We start from the raw sequence: 13,120 nt of genomic DNA, 5'->3' as shown, positions 1-13,120 counted from the left end.
ACAGTTATACCAACTACAGGCACAGGGAGTACAATAGCCAAAGCTAGAGCTGAAGGCTTAGAGAACTGGAACAGTAGTACCTGTAGGAACAGGGACAAAAAGAATACCCAGCCTGATCTACTACCTAAGCCAGATTTTTCAGGTCCTGCCACTTGAGTTCTTGTTTGAATCAGACTGTCTCTTGCTAATGCAGCTTCCCTTCAGCCTGTAGCTTTAATAACGCTACTGAAGCCTAAGCTTGAATTATTCTTTACCTGTCAAGAGACTTAATTGCATTATGAATTTACCAAGCTTCTAATCTTGTACATCTCTTAGAGCTCAACATGCCCTATTAGCCAGTTTCTGTTGCCTTTCTAACTAATTTAGCCTGATCAAGTTATCCTACGAGAGAATCTAAATCTACACAGCAACCCTATGAAATGTTGAATGGAGTTCAGAGATCTATAACACAAAAGCCAAAATAACATTAGTTTAAGTACAAAGCTCATTTGCAAAGCAGACAGTAATCCTTTCCCTATTCCCTAACAGCATCAGAGGAAGCAGAAGTCAGTTCCACACAAGTCTGGTGTTTTTCACCCTACTGAAAATTCACAGCTGATGGGTGAATCTTCACCAGAGAAGTGAAACACTGACTTGTCTTAGCCTCAGCTGTCACAAGAAGGTGGTACAAATAGCACTGTCCTGTGCAGCATACTGCTGCCCCACTGCTATCTTCTGCTTCATAAAGAGTAATGAAGATGGCAGAAGAATCTCAAACAGTCAAATTAAGTTGGCTGAGACTTCAAAAGAAAAATGAATCAGTGCTTGACAAGCACTTTCTACCAACACATGATGGGTCTTCATCAGATTAAAGTTTCCTCTTTTTTTTTTTTTTTCTGAAAATTTACATTACATTGCACGTATCAGAAATAATGCCTTATTCAGTGGGTTTTGGGAGCTATCCAGAGGATGGAACAATGCTGAGACCACTGCTGCAGAGTCCCAGGAGAGATGTACAGATCATACCCACATGGCATGGGTCAAAGACTGAGCTCTGTTATTTTTTTTCCCTCACCCGCTGACGCCTTTCAGCCAAAAGCAGCTCACAGATGATGCTGCACCAGCCACAGTCCATAATCACCTCTAACAGACCTCCCCCTGCAAAACTTGGCAACACAGACCACTTGTGCTGGACAAGTTCTGGGTAGATAATAACCAATCACCCCCAACTACTGTAACACAAATCTCACAGAGGCAGCTTCTATATTACCACTAAGAATGACTGTGCTAATTAAAACTGCCTTTGCCAAAAGTTCTTTCCAACTATTTTTCCTTTATTCCTACCAAGGTCACGTAAAGAAAGCAGGATTTACACCGCACGAGGAACCTGTCATAGTCTACTGCTGGCATTTCCTTAACAAGAAGGTATTGCACAAGTTCATTAAATCCATACAAACGAGCCCCTCTGATCATATCTTAGACATACCAACATGCTACACATTCCACAAAACTTCATCCACTGAATGACGTTGGTGGGCCCAGGGAATCACTGAAAATTCATTCTATGTGGGTCATTATTTTTCCATTTATTACTTGGGAAATTACATAGAAATTCAAGGTAAGAATAATTTTTACTACAGGAAACTGCTTATGAATGCAATTTACCTAGAACTATATCCACACAATGCTGTATTTTGTGGGGTTTGGGACTCACAGGCAGTTAGGACTGAGGCAGAAGAAGCATGCCTGGACAGCCCTGACTCCCATCTACAATATCCTAAAGCAACAGCAGCTTCTTTCATAGGCTAAAGGAGAGAGCTACATGCAAGTAACTCTGCACAAAGCACCCACAATGCCAATGCAATAAAAGAGAAATGCTCAATCACTCCTAAAGAGGCTGCAAGCACTTTTGTCTGGGGGGCAGGAAAACTTACCACCTCTGCCAAAGCTACGGAATGGCTCTAGGCCACAGCCAGAGCTGGAAACTGCTGTTGCCACCTTGTGGCTGCTGAGGGACGGAAGAACAGAGATTCCAGTCAGCTCAAGACATCATGGACCACTGAGGAGCCCTGCAGCAGAAATCCTCCAGCAAAAGACAGAGACCAGTCAACAAAATCCCAAAAGTGGAAATACAAACAGCCACCTGGCATGGTGCACTTCACTGGGATGTAAAATCGTTTTCTAAAGAGCAGAGTGTATGATCTTTCCCTTATAAACAGTATCACTGGCCCATTTGGGGAAGAAAGCAAGAATGTTTGAGTAGCATTTTAGGGCTGAAAAGCTTTCCTTCAATATGAACAGATAGCATAACAGTGCTTTCCCTACATTTCTTATAAGGATGTACATCAATTTACCCAAGGACTCAACTTGCCTTTCTCCCTAAACCGGCCGTCAGTGATTCTCAACAGTAAGTTCTTTTCTCAAAAATGGGAGAATTTTTCAATGCCAAATGTAACCAAAGACCTCGCAGAAACTACTGCTTCCATTTTCAGCACCTAAGTCGTAAAAAGCATGGGAAGCCAGGAAAGACCACTGTTGCTACAGGAATTTTGCTGTTCAAATGTTCCTTCAAACTGCACTTTCTTCACAGTTCATCCAAGCTACATCTCCAACCAGATCAGAAAGCAAAACACAATCTTCTATGAAACATCATGAAGCTTAGCAAAAATTCAGTGGCTTGAGATCAAAATACCTAAAACCCAACTTTAACACAAAACCCCACTCAGAAGCTTTTTAATCCTGCCATTTAATGCACTAGATATAACAACTTAATTTTTTTAAAAAAGCATGAACACATTAAAACAGCTATAGTCAGTTGCCAGACCAGTCAGGGCTGGATCAAAATTCTAGGCTTGCCTTATGGATTAGATGAGTACAAAGCTGCAGTGACTTCAGAAAATTCAGTGCGTATCTCCTTTCTGAACACAGGAAGAACACACACACACACACAGGGCCGCCAACTTTAACCCCTTTATAAAAGGAAAAGCAGGATAAATGCACCTGGAGAGTGAGCACCTAGATCGACTCTTTTTAGTGCCTCCACAAGACTTGAATGGTGTTTTATGGCATTTATCCATTCTGCCCAAAACAACTGTTGCACATGCGGGGAAACCATCACACACTGCAGCAGTAAGACTGCGCAAGCAGCAATATTTGCATGAAGTAGAGATTTACTGCTATGATAACACTGGACCCCAAAGCCAGATAACACACAAGAGGAAAACACATCAGGAAACAATTCTTTGAAAATAAGAGACCAAAGAGAGAGAGAGAGAACCTGGCTGCAGGTAAACATAAAACCCTAAAATAAAGGCCCATGATTGAACACATGGAAGTAATGCCATGTTTTCTGGTACAGGTGAAAATTCTCCAAGAGTTTCTCAAAGGAAATCTCCTCCCCCATCAGAACTCTAGCTCCATAATTGAGAGCAATGCACTCCTAAGTTTATTTGGAAAACAGAAAGCTCAGCATTGCTCAAAATCAAGACAACACTTTCAGGCCAGGAAAATTCATCTTATATCATGCCTGTCCATTCAACTAACTATTTTTGCAGCTTTGAAACAAGAATACTAGTAGCAGCTGAAAAACTCTCAACTCAGCATCTGTATGAATAACCAGACAGCTTTTTATGGAGTGGTGGAAGGAGAATGAAGGTTTTCTACCAAAACTGAAATGATGACCCATTTGCAGGGACGCTGTTTTTAAAAAGAATTTCTTTTCAAGGAGAACTGAAGTTACTGGAATATTCATATTATCCACCACCAACCCTGACTCTCTCAATCTGAGCAGGAAGTGAGGGAGATAGGGACAGTTTGTGAAGCTCAGCAGTTAGTGGGTGAGACACTGGGTATAGTCCTGAGGGACCATTTCTTTTGGTAGTGCACGAAGTTTTTTCACATGTTGGTGCTCATTCTGGATTGGCTGTTAGCTGGAGTGAGCTCCCCTTGGCTACCTTCCCTCGGAGGAGACTGCAACAAGACCAAAACACATCCTAGTTAGTGATGTGTAAATATTCTGCAGCCTGTTTCCTGAGAGACAAAATAAGGCACAGGTGAAGCACAGCAGGATGGCAGCAGGGGGAGAGCATACCCACCAGATTCATTAATGATGGTTTTGTATTAACAACTTCTACAGTTCACAAAAAGTATTTTCCTAAAAAGTCAAACCAGAACTTTTAAGCCACTCTTATTTACTATGTACAAGGTGCTGTTGACCCCAGAAATTGAATTCTATCTGGCATTTAGTAATCACAGGGATTAATATACAATAGAAATTAACACATCCTGTGCAGATGGCCTATCCTCCCTCCTTTTCAAACTGCATTTTAGAAGGAATACTCCTAACAAATTTTTTTCACTTCCTCTGCTGAAAAAAATTACTTCAAACAATCTTCATTGAGAAGGTAAAAGATATGTCTATCAAGGACTGGACCAAAGGCATTATTCAGAATTAACCCAACCATATGAACTTCAAAGGAGAGTCTGAGCTGTAAAAGCAGGTTAATGTACTGGCTAGAAACACCCGTTCCTTATATATTTAGTATTTACTGTTGTAAGAATTAGTCCAATCGGGAATATGATAGATTCATTCCCTTCAAGAATCTTCAATTCACCAACTTTGACAGTTTTAGCTAAAAAAATGAAATCTTAACGCTGCCTTTAGGTCCCTGCTTAGCACGCCCATACCTTGACATGTATCTGGTTGCGTAGGACTGCGGCTCGCAGGATCATTGCTTTGGCACGGCGCTGAAACTCTTTGCCCATTAGTAAAGACTTCTCAAAAGTTGTGCTGCGCTGATCTACATCTCGAGCATACAGAATCTGTAACCAATACAGAGAACTGTACATGGGAGCTGTGCCAGGGTTCCACAGCAGGAAAAGCTGAGGCATCATGGAGCCTGAGGTCACACACAGCTCACCCCTACTGAACACACCAGGACCAAGAGGTGAATGCACCTTCCAAGTGTTTCAGGAATGGAGAATTTCTATGCTTAGTAAACCTGTTCAGTCTCTAATCCATGGGTGAAATGCCCTCACCTTACTGTGCGAGTCTATTCTGGCATTGATCAGTCCCTCCAAGATCAGCTGAGTGAGTTCATCTTCCAGAGCAGCCACTGTGGTGTTAAAAGCAGTGGCCATCTTGCGCATGTCTGCCGACACATAGGGGCTGAAGTACTAAGAAGAAGAAAATATTCAGTTGCCAAGGGCACACCACCCCCTAAGAAACTAGGGAAAAAGCAATCGCAAAGAGATGGCCTATCGCCCTGTTTATCCGCCTCTGGGATGACAGGAACAATTACCTGGATAAGGGCACGATTTCGAATCTGGGTATAAAGTGTCCTGACATGAGGTGCAAGGTACATATCTAGCAGCAGGTTGTCCTATGCAAAACAATAAACCACATCAGAAGATGAGAAGCAATCTGGAAAAATGTATTATTCCTGTGTTCTGAAACATTTATGCGTATATACTTAAACCTTAAGAAAATTACACTACAGCAAAACAATACGATAAAACAAGAATGAATAAAAGAATTACGAATAAGTTTAAAATGTTTATAATTTCTCTCTACTAATATATTACTCCCAATTTCCATGCACCACATCAGGAGACACAGAGGACATGGAAGAGCTGAACATTTAGTATCTACTTTTGACAATCACCGCTTCTCACAAAAGGCTAGGCAAAGGGAACTTCTAGGGTCTGCTCTGCACTGCTCTCCTGCAACTCACCTTCATCTCATCCAGCATCTTCAGGCATGAAGCATATTTAGATTCATAAAACTTGAAGATGATGTCACGAACCTGTGGCTCCAGCTCCAAAAACAATTTGAAGGAGCTACAGATAAAGATGGCAGTGATCAGTCATTGAAACCCACCACTTAAATGCCCCATAACTCTATCACTCCAAGTCGCAAGGTTAAAAACTCTATGCTTCGAAGATTACAAGAATTTACCCTCTAGCAGACCACACAGCCCATTTTCAGCAGGGCTGGGAGCCTGGAACACAGAAGGTAGAGCACAGCATCAGAGCTGTGATGAAAGAAGACGAAAGACTTTTGACAAACCAAGTAGCAGAAGTGTTTGTCCACACAAAAGAAAATAATGAATGTGAATAGCTCAGAATCAGGATACATCAACTGCAAACAAATGCTATACTGTAGTCTGTGCTGGCCAGGTCTGTGTCCCTTTTCAAAGCACAACCTTCATTTAAGTACAGCATGCCACAGACAAGTCAAGCATGCCAATTTCTCAGAGAAACAACTTACTTTGAGTGTGGTAAATCTTAGGCATGTACACTCTTACTCAGCACACTCCCAATTCTCCATCACAGATGTTTAAACCTTGTGATCTCACCCTACGTATCAGACCATAAAAAAGGGTAACAACCCCTTTTCCACAGCAATTTAAGATTACTGCATCTGTACATCTAGCTGACAGGAATTCAGTGTCATTGCAATTCAATCTATGACACACACTTCCTTCCAATAATCGTAATTCTCTTAACCTTCTGTATGTCATAGTTAGATTATACTCCAAGGTGTACTAATAATTACTAACCTGTTTTAACAATTAACATACACCAGAAAAAGGGGCAACATGAAGGCAAATGATCCTAACAGCTGCCTTTGACAGAGGGCTGTGTCCCTCGATTTAATATCTGATATGAACTACTGATGGAGACAGACAACTGGGCTATACAGATGCTGGACTAAATCTGGGCTGGAAATTTATACTACGAAAATTTCAGCTGTAATTAAGCACTGTGTTTTAGACAGTGAAGCACCACTTAATGCTAAAGGCAAACTAAGGCTCACTGATTCTTTCTCTCCTTTGTGAGAAATACTCCTGCCAGAATCCACTCTTAACCGAAGTCCCATGTTCCAAAAGATGTCCAGAACATACAAACAGCACTCAACACATCACTCACCTACTAGAGATAACATTTCGTTGCAGTTCCTGACGGTCAAATGTAGCCAGGGCACAGAGCCCACCATACACAGCCACATTGCTGGGAGATAACAGCTACAGAGAGAGGGAGAGACGGAGAGAGAGCTGTCACTGACTACCAAAATTGCGTAAGGATGACTTGAGTCTTCTACCCCAGGCCTTTCTTTCATGCAGTGACAAGATTATTCCTTATCAAATACAGTGGAAGCACTCAGGTTGCTCTCACCCACAGTGTTTGGGGTGACAGGGCCAGAGCAGTAACACTGCTAAGAGAGCAGACACGAATTTCAGAAGGTTGTGGTTGACTGAGCAAATGGAATTATAGATCTCACAAGTAACTCTTATGTGATCTAGAGTAGAACATTTAGAGAAGCCAAGAACAGAGACTTAGAAAAAAAAAACAAAACAAAAAAAAAAACCAAAACAAAACCAAACCAACCAGCACAGTTCACAGCACCACCAAACTATACAGGAATGCTGCAAGAATAACTACAATATCTGAATTTTACAACCTAATACTTAGAAGAACTACATCACCTCCAAGACCTGCACAGAGCTCCCTCTTGGTGCTCACCTCAGGGAAATCACAATGATCAAACGATGCCAACAAGAAGCACTTTGCTGCCTGTTTGTACTTCCGCGCAGCTAGTTCAGCCAAGCCTAGGAACCAGAAAAAGTTAGTCCTTTTTTTATGGCAGTATACAAATTAGGGAAAACTGAAAAATCTGGGGAGTAGGAAAGGCCCCCACATGGTATTGCTAGTGCCTTCACTACTGAAGTAAAACAAGATCCTCAGACTGCATCAAGCATCCTTTGAACTACATTGACTCACACGGGTATCCTCTCTGAAGAAACTCAGGGAGAAGAAAGAGATGGCAAAAACCAGCAGTTCTATCTCACCAGCTTCATTAAATTTTGCATGTCTGGTGTGGAAATACAAAGTCTGTCAAATATGAGAGAAAAAATAAACCCAGGAGCCCTAAGGACAGCTAACAGGTAGAAAGACAAGCAAACCACACAGGAAGTCGAAGGACTCACTCACCTGCTGCACATTTCAGTTTGGTGAGAATTGCTTGTGTCTGGCTATCTCTTTCTCCTCTTTGCTAAAGCATAAAACAAAGTAGTAGTGAGCAAGCAGTATATAAGCTATTTTGCTTAAAACTGTCCCCAGGATATTTTGCTCCGATAATTAACCTGCCAATCTCAATGGCAAGATAACTTCATCTTATTTGTCTTGGGAAATATGGCAAAACTGAGGACGGGAAGCATCCGTTTTTACCATGAGTCAGATTTTGTATGTATATATCATGAGAAAAGTCGTAAAGGGGGAAAGGAAGAAATCACTTCACAAATTTTGGAAACAAAAAACAAAGGGAAAACTTATGCAATTTAAACAGCGGGAGCTTACTTCTGCAATTTCCGGTGTAGACTCAGCCTTGCTTACATAGCTCAGAACATGAGACCAGTTCTGGAGGTAGACACTGACCTGCAAAGAGCCGGAAACAGTGTGGGGCAGGCATGGATAAATGGCACTCCTTAGATAAGCTGCATCATTGTGGACACAAGAGCCAAGTATGGGGGGCAACTTCACAGCAGGTATCACAAAGACATCAGGTACCTTTGCCTGCAAATCTTCCTACCTTGATAACATTGAGACACATGTTGATGACGTGTTTAGCACTGGTGCAGTAATCACGGGCTCGCGAGTAACACTTAAGAGCATTGCTGAGGTCTCCACAGTCCAAATAGTGATCACCTAAATCATCGTGGCCTCTCCTGGATGACGGGAATTAAAACATCAAAGAACTGTATGCTCAGAAAAGAACAAAGTCAGTTTGTTCTAAACAAGTAAGTAAACACACTGACCTAAGGGCACATCACATATTAAATGCATGGAGAAGCATAATGCTCTTCCTTGCTCCAGCAGAGCCTTCTGCATCTCACCTGATACTCTCCTTGATGGAGTTTCCTTTGTAATTTTTGAGATCTGTATCAAGTTTCTCCAGTTTAAGAAGAGCTTTTTTGCGTGTAGCTTCAACCCAAGCTGTGTCAAGAGGAGGGGGTTCAATTCCACTGTCAGGGACAGCATCAGGTGTATTCTGCAGTTCTCTGAAAGGAAAGTATTTGAAGGAGGCTACTAGGCTGAAAACATTTCAAAACAGAGGTCTGCTAAGTGCCTGGCACTGTTACCCTACCAAACAGTACTGCATACATAAAATAGACCAAAGAGAAAATAAGGGTAGTGGGGAAAAAAGAAACATATTGCTAAAACCTTCAGTGCAAAAACTAAGTGCAAAGACAAGCATCACAGATGTTTACAAATACTTCACAAAATTATCCTAATGATCTTAGGATGAACATACTGCCACACACATCATAAAGACTCCCCATGCAAAAGAGATAAGAAATCACGAAACAACCATAGCAAGAAAAATAATGCAAAGATGGCAATCATGGATGGATAAGTGAGATATGAAAGGTCATCCTTAACAGCAAACCTGTTTTTAGAGCAGGGAGAAAGGAAAAAACGTACCAAAACAATGCAATGAGTTAGACTGGGTTTTAACATATGAAAACAAAAGCATCTGGAACAGGTCTCCATAAACCACCTCAGGAAAAACAAATATGATCAGCAATATTTGAGGCAGTTGCAAGGACTAAGGTCACCTCAATATCTACCTGCAGCCTTTTAAAGCACAAATATTTCAGAATGAGATAATGGCTTCTGTGCTCTGTCTTTTAAAAAAGCACGAACACACATTTCACTGCTATTAAATTCTAAGGACAAAGACAATTTGTGTAAGGTACATGCTGGTATTACATGCAAAGTCCTCCACTGCCGCACATCGCTCTTAACCCAGGTTCCCACAGCCTCTTAGTACCTTGTGGCCTCAGACAGCTTTCTGTGGATTTCTTCATACACATCAACATTGAAAGTTCTCTGGACAAATGACAAAGCCATCTTGAGAGCTTCCACCCGCAGCTGTGGGCAGTGATCAGCAATGAACTGCAGCCGCTCGATTCGCATCAGCCCACTGTAGCTGGACGCATACTGCTCCAAATCCTGCCAACAAAACCTGGCCTCAGAAGGTGAAAATGGACACACTTACTACACTGTGTCCTGCGCAGGTTTTCCTGCAGACCTGATGCCCTCAAGGAGGGCAATACAACTCAAAAATCACTAAGATTAGTCCATGTCTGCTTTCTTCAAACACCAGTAATTTCCTCAGAAATATGCTCTACATTAGAATTAACCTTTTAAAAATTTCAGTTGTGATGTTTTGGGTTAAGACTAATCAGCTTTAAGATTTTTCAGAAGGGGTGTTTCTCAAAATTCTTAAAGGAAGAGACCACATGCAAGAAATGTGCCCACAGCCCTCAGCAGCACGTACCAGCGTGGGGTTCTCCACCACATAGTTGATATCAGGTGAATTCTGCTGATCTTCTTGTGGATCTACGTCAATCTGCATGGGCTCCACTGCACCCTAAAATAGGTCAAAAGTAACTTATTACATTTGAGCAGGAAATAACTATGTTATTCAATCTATTAAGGACTTGCTTAAATACGTGTTAAATTTTAAAAATGAAAAAGCACTCCTCAGTCTTTTGACATGCTTGGGATTTTACTCTAGCAACACCACCAATCAGCATGATGCTTGGTCTAACACAAGCAGCAGCATGGCTTAGCAGTCACACAGAGCAGTTTATTTGGGTTGGTAAATTATCAAGCAAAAAAGTGAAGGGGTCAATAAATCTGATTCTACAAAGTATCTGAGATATGCATATGCATTCCATTTCTCCTCCTTGAGCAAGAGCAGGTGTTAACACTCAACACATGAAGTTCCAGAGGGCTAAACGTACCAAAAAATTCACCACAACCTTTCCAAATTGCTTTAATGCCTACAAGTAAATTTTTTTTTTTTTTTTTTTGCGGGGGGGGGGGGGGAAGATGCAAAAACTGTTACACTTCTTAGAAGTACTAAAAACCATAAAGAACAGAATGCAGAATGACAATTTCAGAGTTGCTATGTTTAGCAAGGAACAATTTGCCTGCACTGCAGAGACCTGCGATTAGTGACACCGTCTTACTTGTAGTTTTCAAGTCCAATTTCTCAGAGAGAGCCTCTTTTGGAGAAGCAACAGAATTTTATTCTCCAAGTATATCCTGCACTGCTTTGAGCCATAAGGACTCACACCAATGCAGTGACTTCAGCACACATCTGCATTGTTACAGTCCCTGCATGTATTCCAGGTAAGACCAGCTTGCTATCCCATTCCACAAACTAACTCCTCTACTGGCACAAAATTCTTATCTCCTCCTAGTCAAAGTGTGCTGAACAGTCCTGTTAGGAATTATCCACTTAAAGTGAGGAAAAACTTAGCTGAATGTCTCTTATAGAATGCTGATTTTATGCACGTTATGTAAGCTTGATTTGGTGTAAATTGCAAAAGTGGATCTCACAAAAGACAAACATGCCAACCGCCTTGCCCCCATACACATCTGATTATTTCCATATATTTTCTGATTCTACTGTCTGTTAAGAATTCAAAGATTGAGGTGTTTGGGTTGATTGTTTATTTGGTTAGGGGTTTTTTTGTGAGAAGGAACAGGGCATATCCAGATTTCCTATCTAAAAATTACACTCACCCACAGTCTGGGGGGGTCATATTCTTTCACGAAGTGGTACATATCAAATACATATCTCAACATTGAAGTCTCCTAAAATCTGAATTAAAGGCAAGTGAAGGATAAAAACGTTTGTTTCCTAGTTTAATAACCTTTCCATGAAGGAAAGGGAGGGAGAGAGGGCGCAGAGGAAATTTTGATTGCTTAGATCGCCCCTCAGGCAAACTGTGCATAAAAACAGGTAATTCACCATATACTGAGACCACTGTTTTTTCCACTATCTACCTTCTATCACAAACATTAAGTGCCAAGGTTAGTTTGTTTAGGCTGCGCTGGCCTACCATAGCAAAAACTCAATTACAGACTCCTTAGAAAACAGCATTTCAAAGGTAACTGTAACTCCAGCTGGTGGAACAGAACAATTTGTGCCTTGCTGCGCTGAGAGGCTGCACTCTGCATTCCTCACTTAACTCCCAGACGAGGAAAAAACATAAGTGGGCTGGAAGTCCCAGTAGGACAAGCAAACTCAAAATATTGTTTCAAGCTCTTTATTTTGAAAGGAAGATGCAAGGTTGCCTTAAAAACTATATATAGTTTATATATATATATAAAGTAAGTATATATATTAAGTATATATAGCATATAATATAACAACCACCCCCCAAGATTTCCTGAGCCCCAGCGGGTACTCTGTTGAGGGTATCTCACCAGGCCTCACACAAGCAGACAAACTGGTGCCCGAGCTGGTTTTCTGCTGTACTTGTCAGGAATGGTGAGTTGCTGGAAGGGGCGCAGTACAGATCTGTCACTAATGAAGGAGCTGAGTCAGATGCTGAACTGTCCCTTATCCTCTCCTCACTTCCCAAAGCCCCGTGCCCTGGTACAGAATTGCTACTGCTAAAACTTGCAAAGGATGGCCTTCGCAGGTACCCAGCGTCACCGACACACTCGGTGCTCCCGGGGCTCTCCCCTGCACTGCAGACGCGCAGTTCCTCCTCATTGGGCCGTCTCATCGTACCCTCCGCCACCACGCCAGCCCTGCCTACGGCACGTACAACGCGGGAATCAAACACGGGGCCACCGCAGCGGCGGGGGACGCCGCGGGTGCCGGAGGATGCTCGGTTGAGCATTGCTCCTCGCGAACTGTGGCGGAAGCGACACAGACCCCAGGGAAGGGCGAGCGAGGACCCAGGGCCAGCCGAGAGCCGCTCCCTTCCCGTGGAGCCCAGGGAGAAGGCCGCACGGCGCCCCCGGAGGCCGCGCTCGAGCTGGGGTCTCAGACTCCGCGTGGGAGGGACGCGGAGCGCGGCGGAGCGCTGCGAGGCCCGACGGGCCGGGCCGGCAGGACACAGCTACCCCATACCTGCAGGTTAAAGACCTGGACGGGCAGCGGCATCCTCCCTCACGCCGCCGCTTCCGGCCGCCCGCCCCTCCCGCTCCGCTTCCGCCTCCGTTTCCGGGCCGCGCGTCGCAGCCGGGCCGCGGCCGACAGGTGAAGCTCTTAAAGGGGCCGCGGCCCCGCTCGGCCCCGCGGCGGCGGCGGCGGCGCGACTACGTCCGAACG

The 13,120-nt window shown here is 43.0% G+C and overlaps 1 protein-coding gene across 6 annotated transcripts; it reads right to left on the bottom strand.

Annotated features, from left to right (window-relative positions):
* Positions 1-2,709: 2,709 nt before the first annotated feature.
* On the bottom strand, positions 2,710-13,008 carry GPS1 (G protein pathway suppressor 1). Of its 6 annotated transcripts, none has more exons than XM_058422919.1 (15): positions 12,920-12,961; positions 12,265-12,364; positions 10,322-10,414; positions 9,812-10,011; positions 8,874-9,038; positions 8,570-8,705; positions 8,338-8,415; positions 7,972-8,032; positions 7,504-7,589; positions 6,910-7,004; positions 5,712-5,817; positions 5,280-5,360; positions 5,017-5,154; positions 4,666-4,800; positions 2,710-3,948 (listed from the first exon to the last, which is right to left on the bottom strand). In XM_058422919.1, the coding sequence occupies exons 3-15, from the start codon at positions 10,397-10,399 to the stop codon at positions 3,874-3,876; spliced, it is 1,434 nt and encodes a 477-aa protein (XP_058278902.1). In that variant the 5' UTR covers positions 10,400-10,414; positions 12,265-12,364; positions 12,920-12,961; the 3' UTR covers positions 2,710-3,873. The 6 variants fall into 6 exon arrangements, with proteins under 6 accessions (XP_058278902.1, XP_039937442.1, XP_039937440.1 ...); XM_040081508.2 differs by having other exon boundaries at positions 9,812-9,993; positions 12,920-12,958; XM_040081506.2 differs by lacking the exon at positions 12,265-12,364 and having other exon boundaries at positions 9,812-9,993; positions 12,920-13,008.
* Positions 13,009-13,120: the final 112 nt, after the last annotated feature.

The sequence above is a fragment of the Hirundo rustica genome, chromosome 18 (genome assembly GCF_015227805.2).
Source record: "Hirundo rustica isolate bHirRus1 chromosome 18, bHirRus1.pri.v3, whole genome shotgun sequence".
NCBI classification, from domain to species: Eukaryota; Metazoa; Chordata; class Aves; order Passeriformes; family Hirundinidae; genus Hirundo; species Hirundo rustica.
This window is presented reverse-complemented; position numbering and strand designations above follow the sequence as displayed.

Excerpts from the sequence above, each read along its gene's own strand:
- GPS1 (XM_058422918.1), bottom strand. The coding sequence starts at position 12,952 with ATGCCGCTGCCCGTCCAGGTCTTTAACCTGCAG. Across the intron at positions 10,415-12,919 it reads TCCAGGTCTTTAACCTGCAG|GGTGCAGTGGAGCCCATGCA; the intron begins GTATGGGGTAGC and ends GACCTATTTTAG. Across the intron at positions 10,012-10,321 it reads TGGTGGAGAACCCCACGCTG|GCCAGGTTTTGTTGGCAGGA; the intron begins GTACGTGCTGCT and ends TCACCTTCTGAG.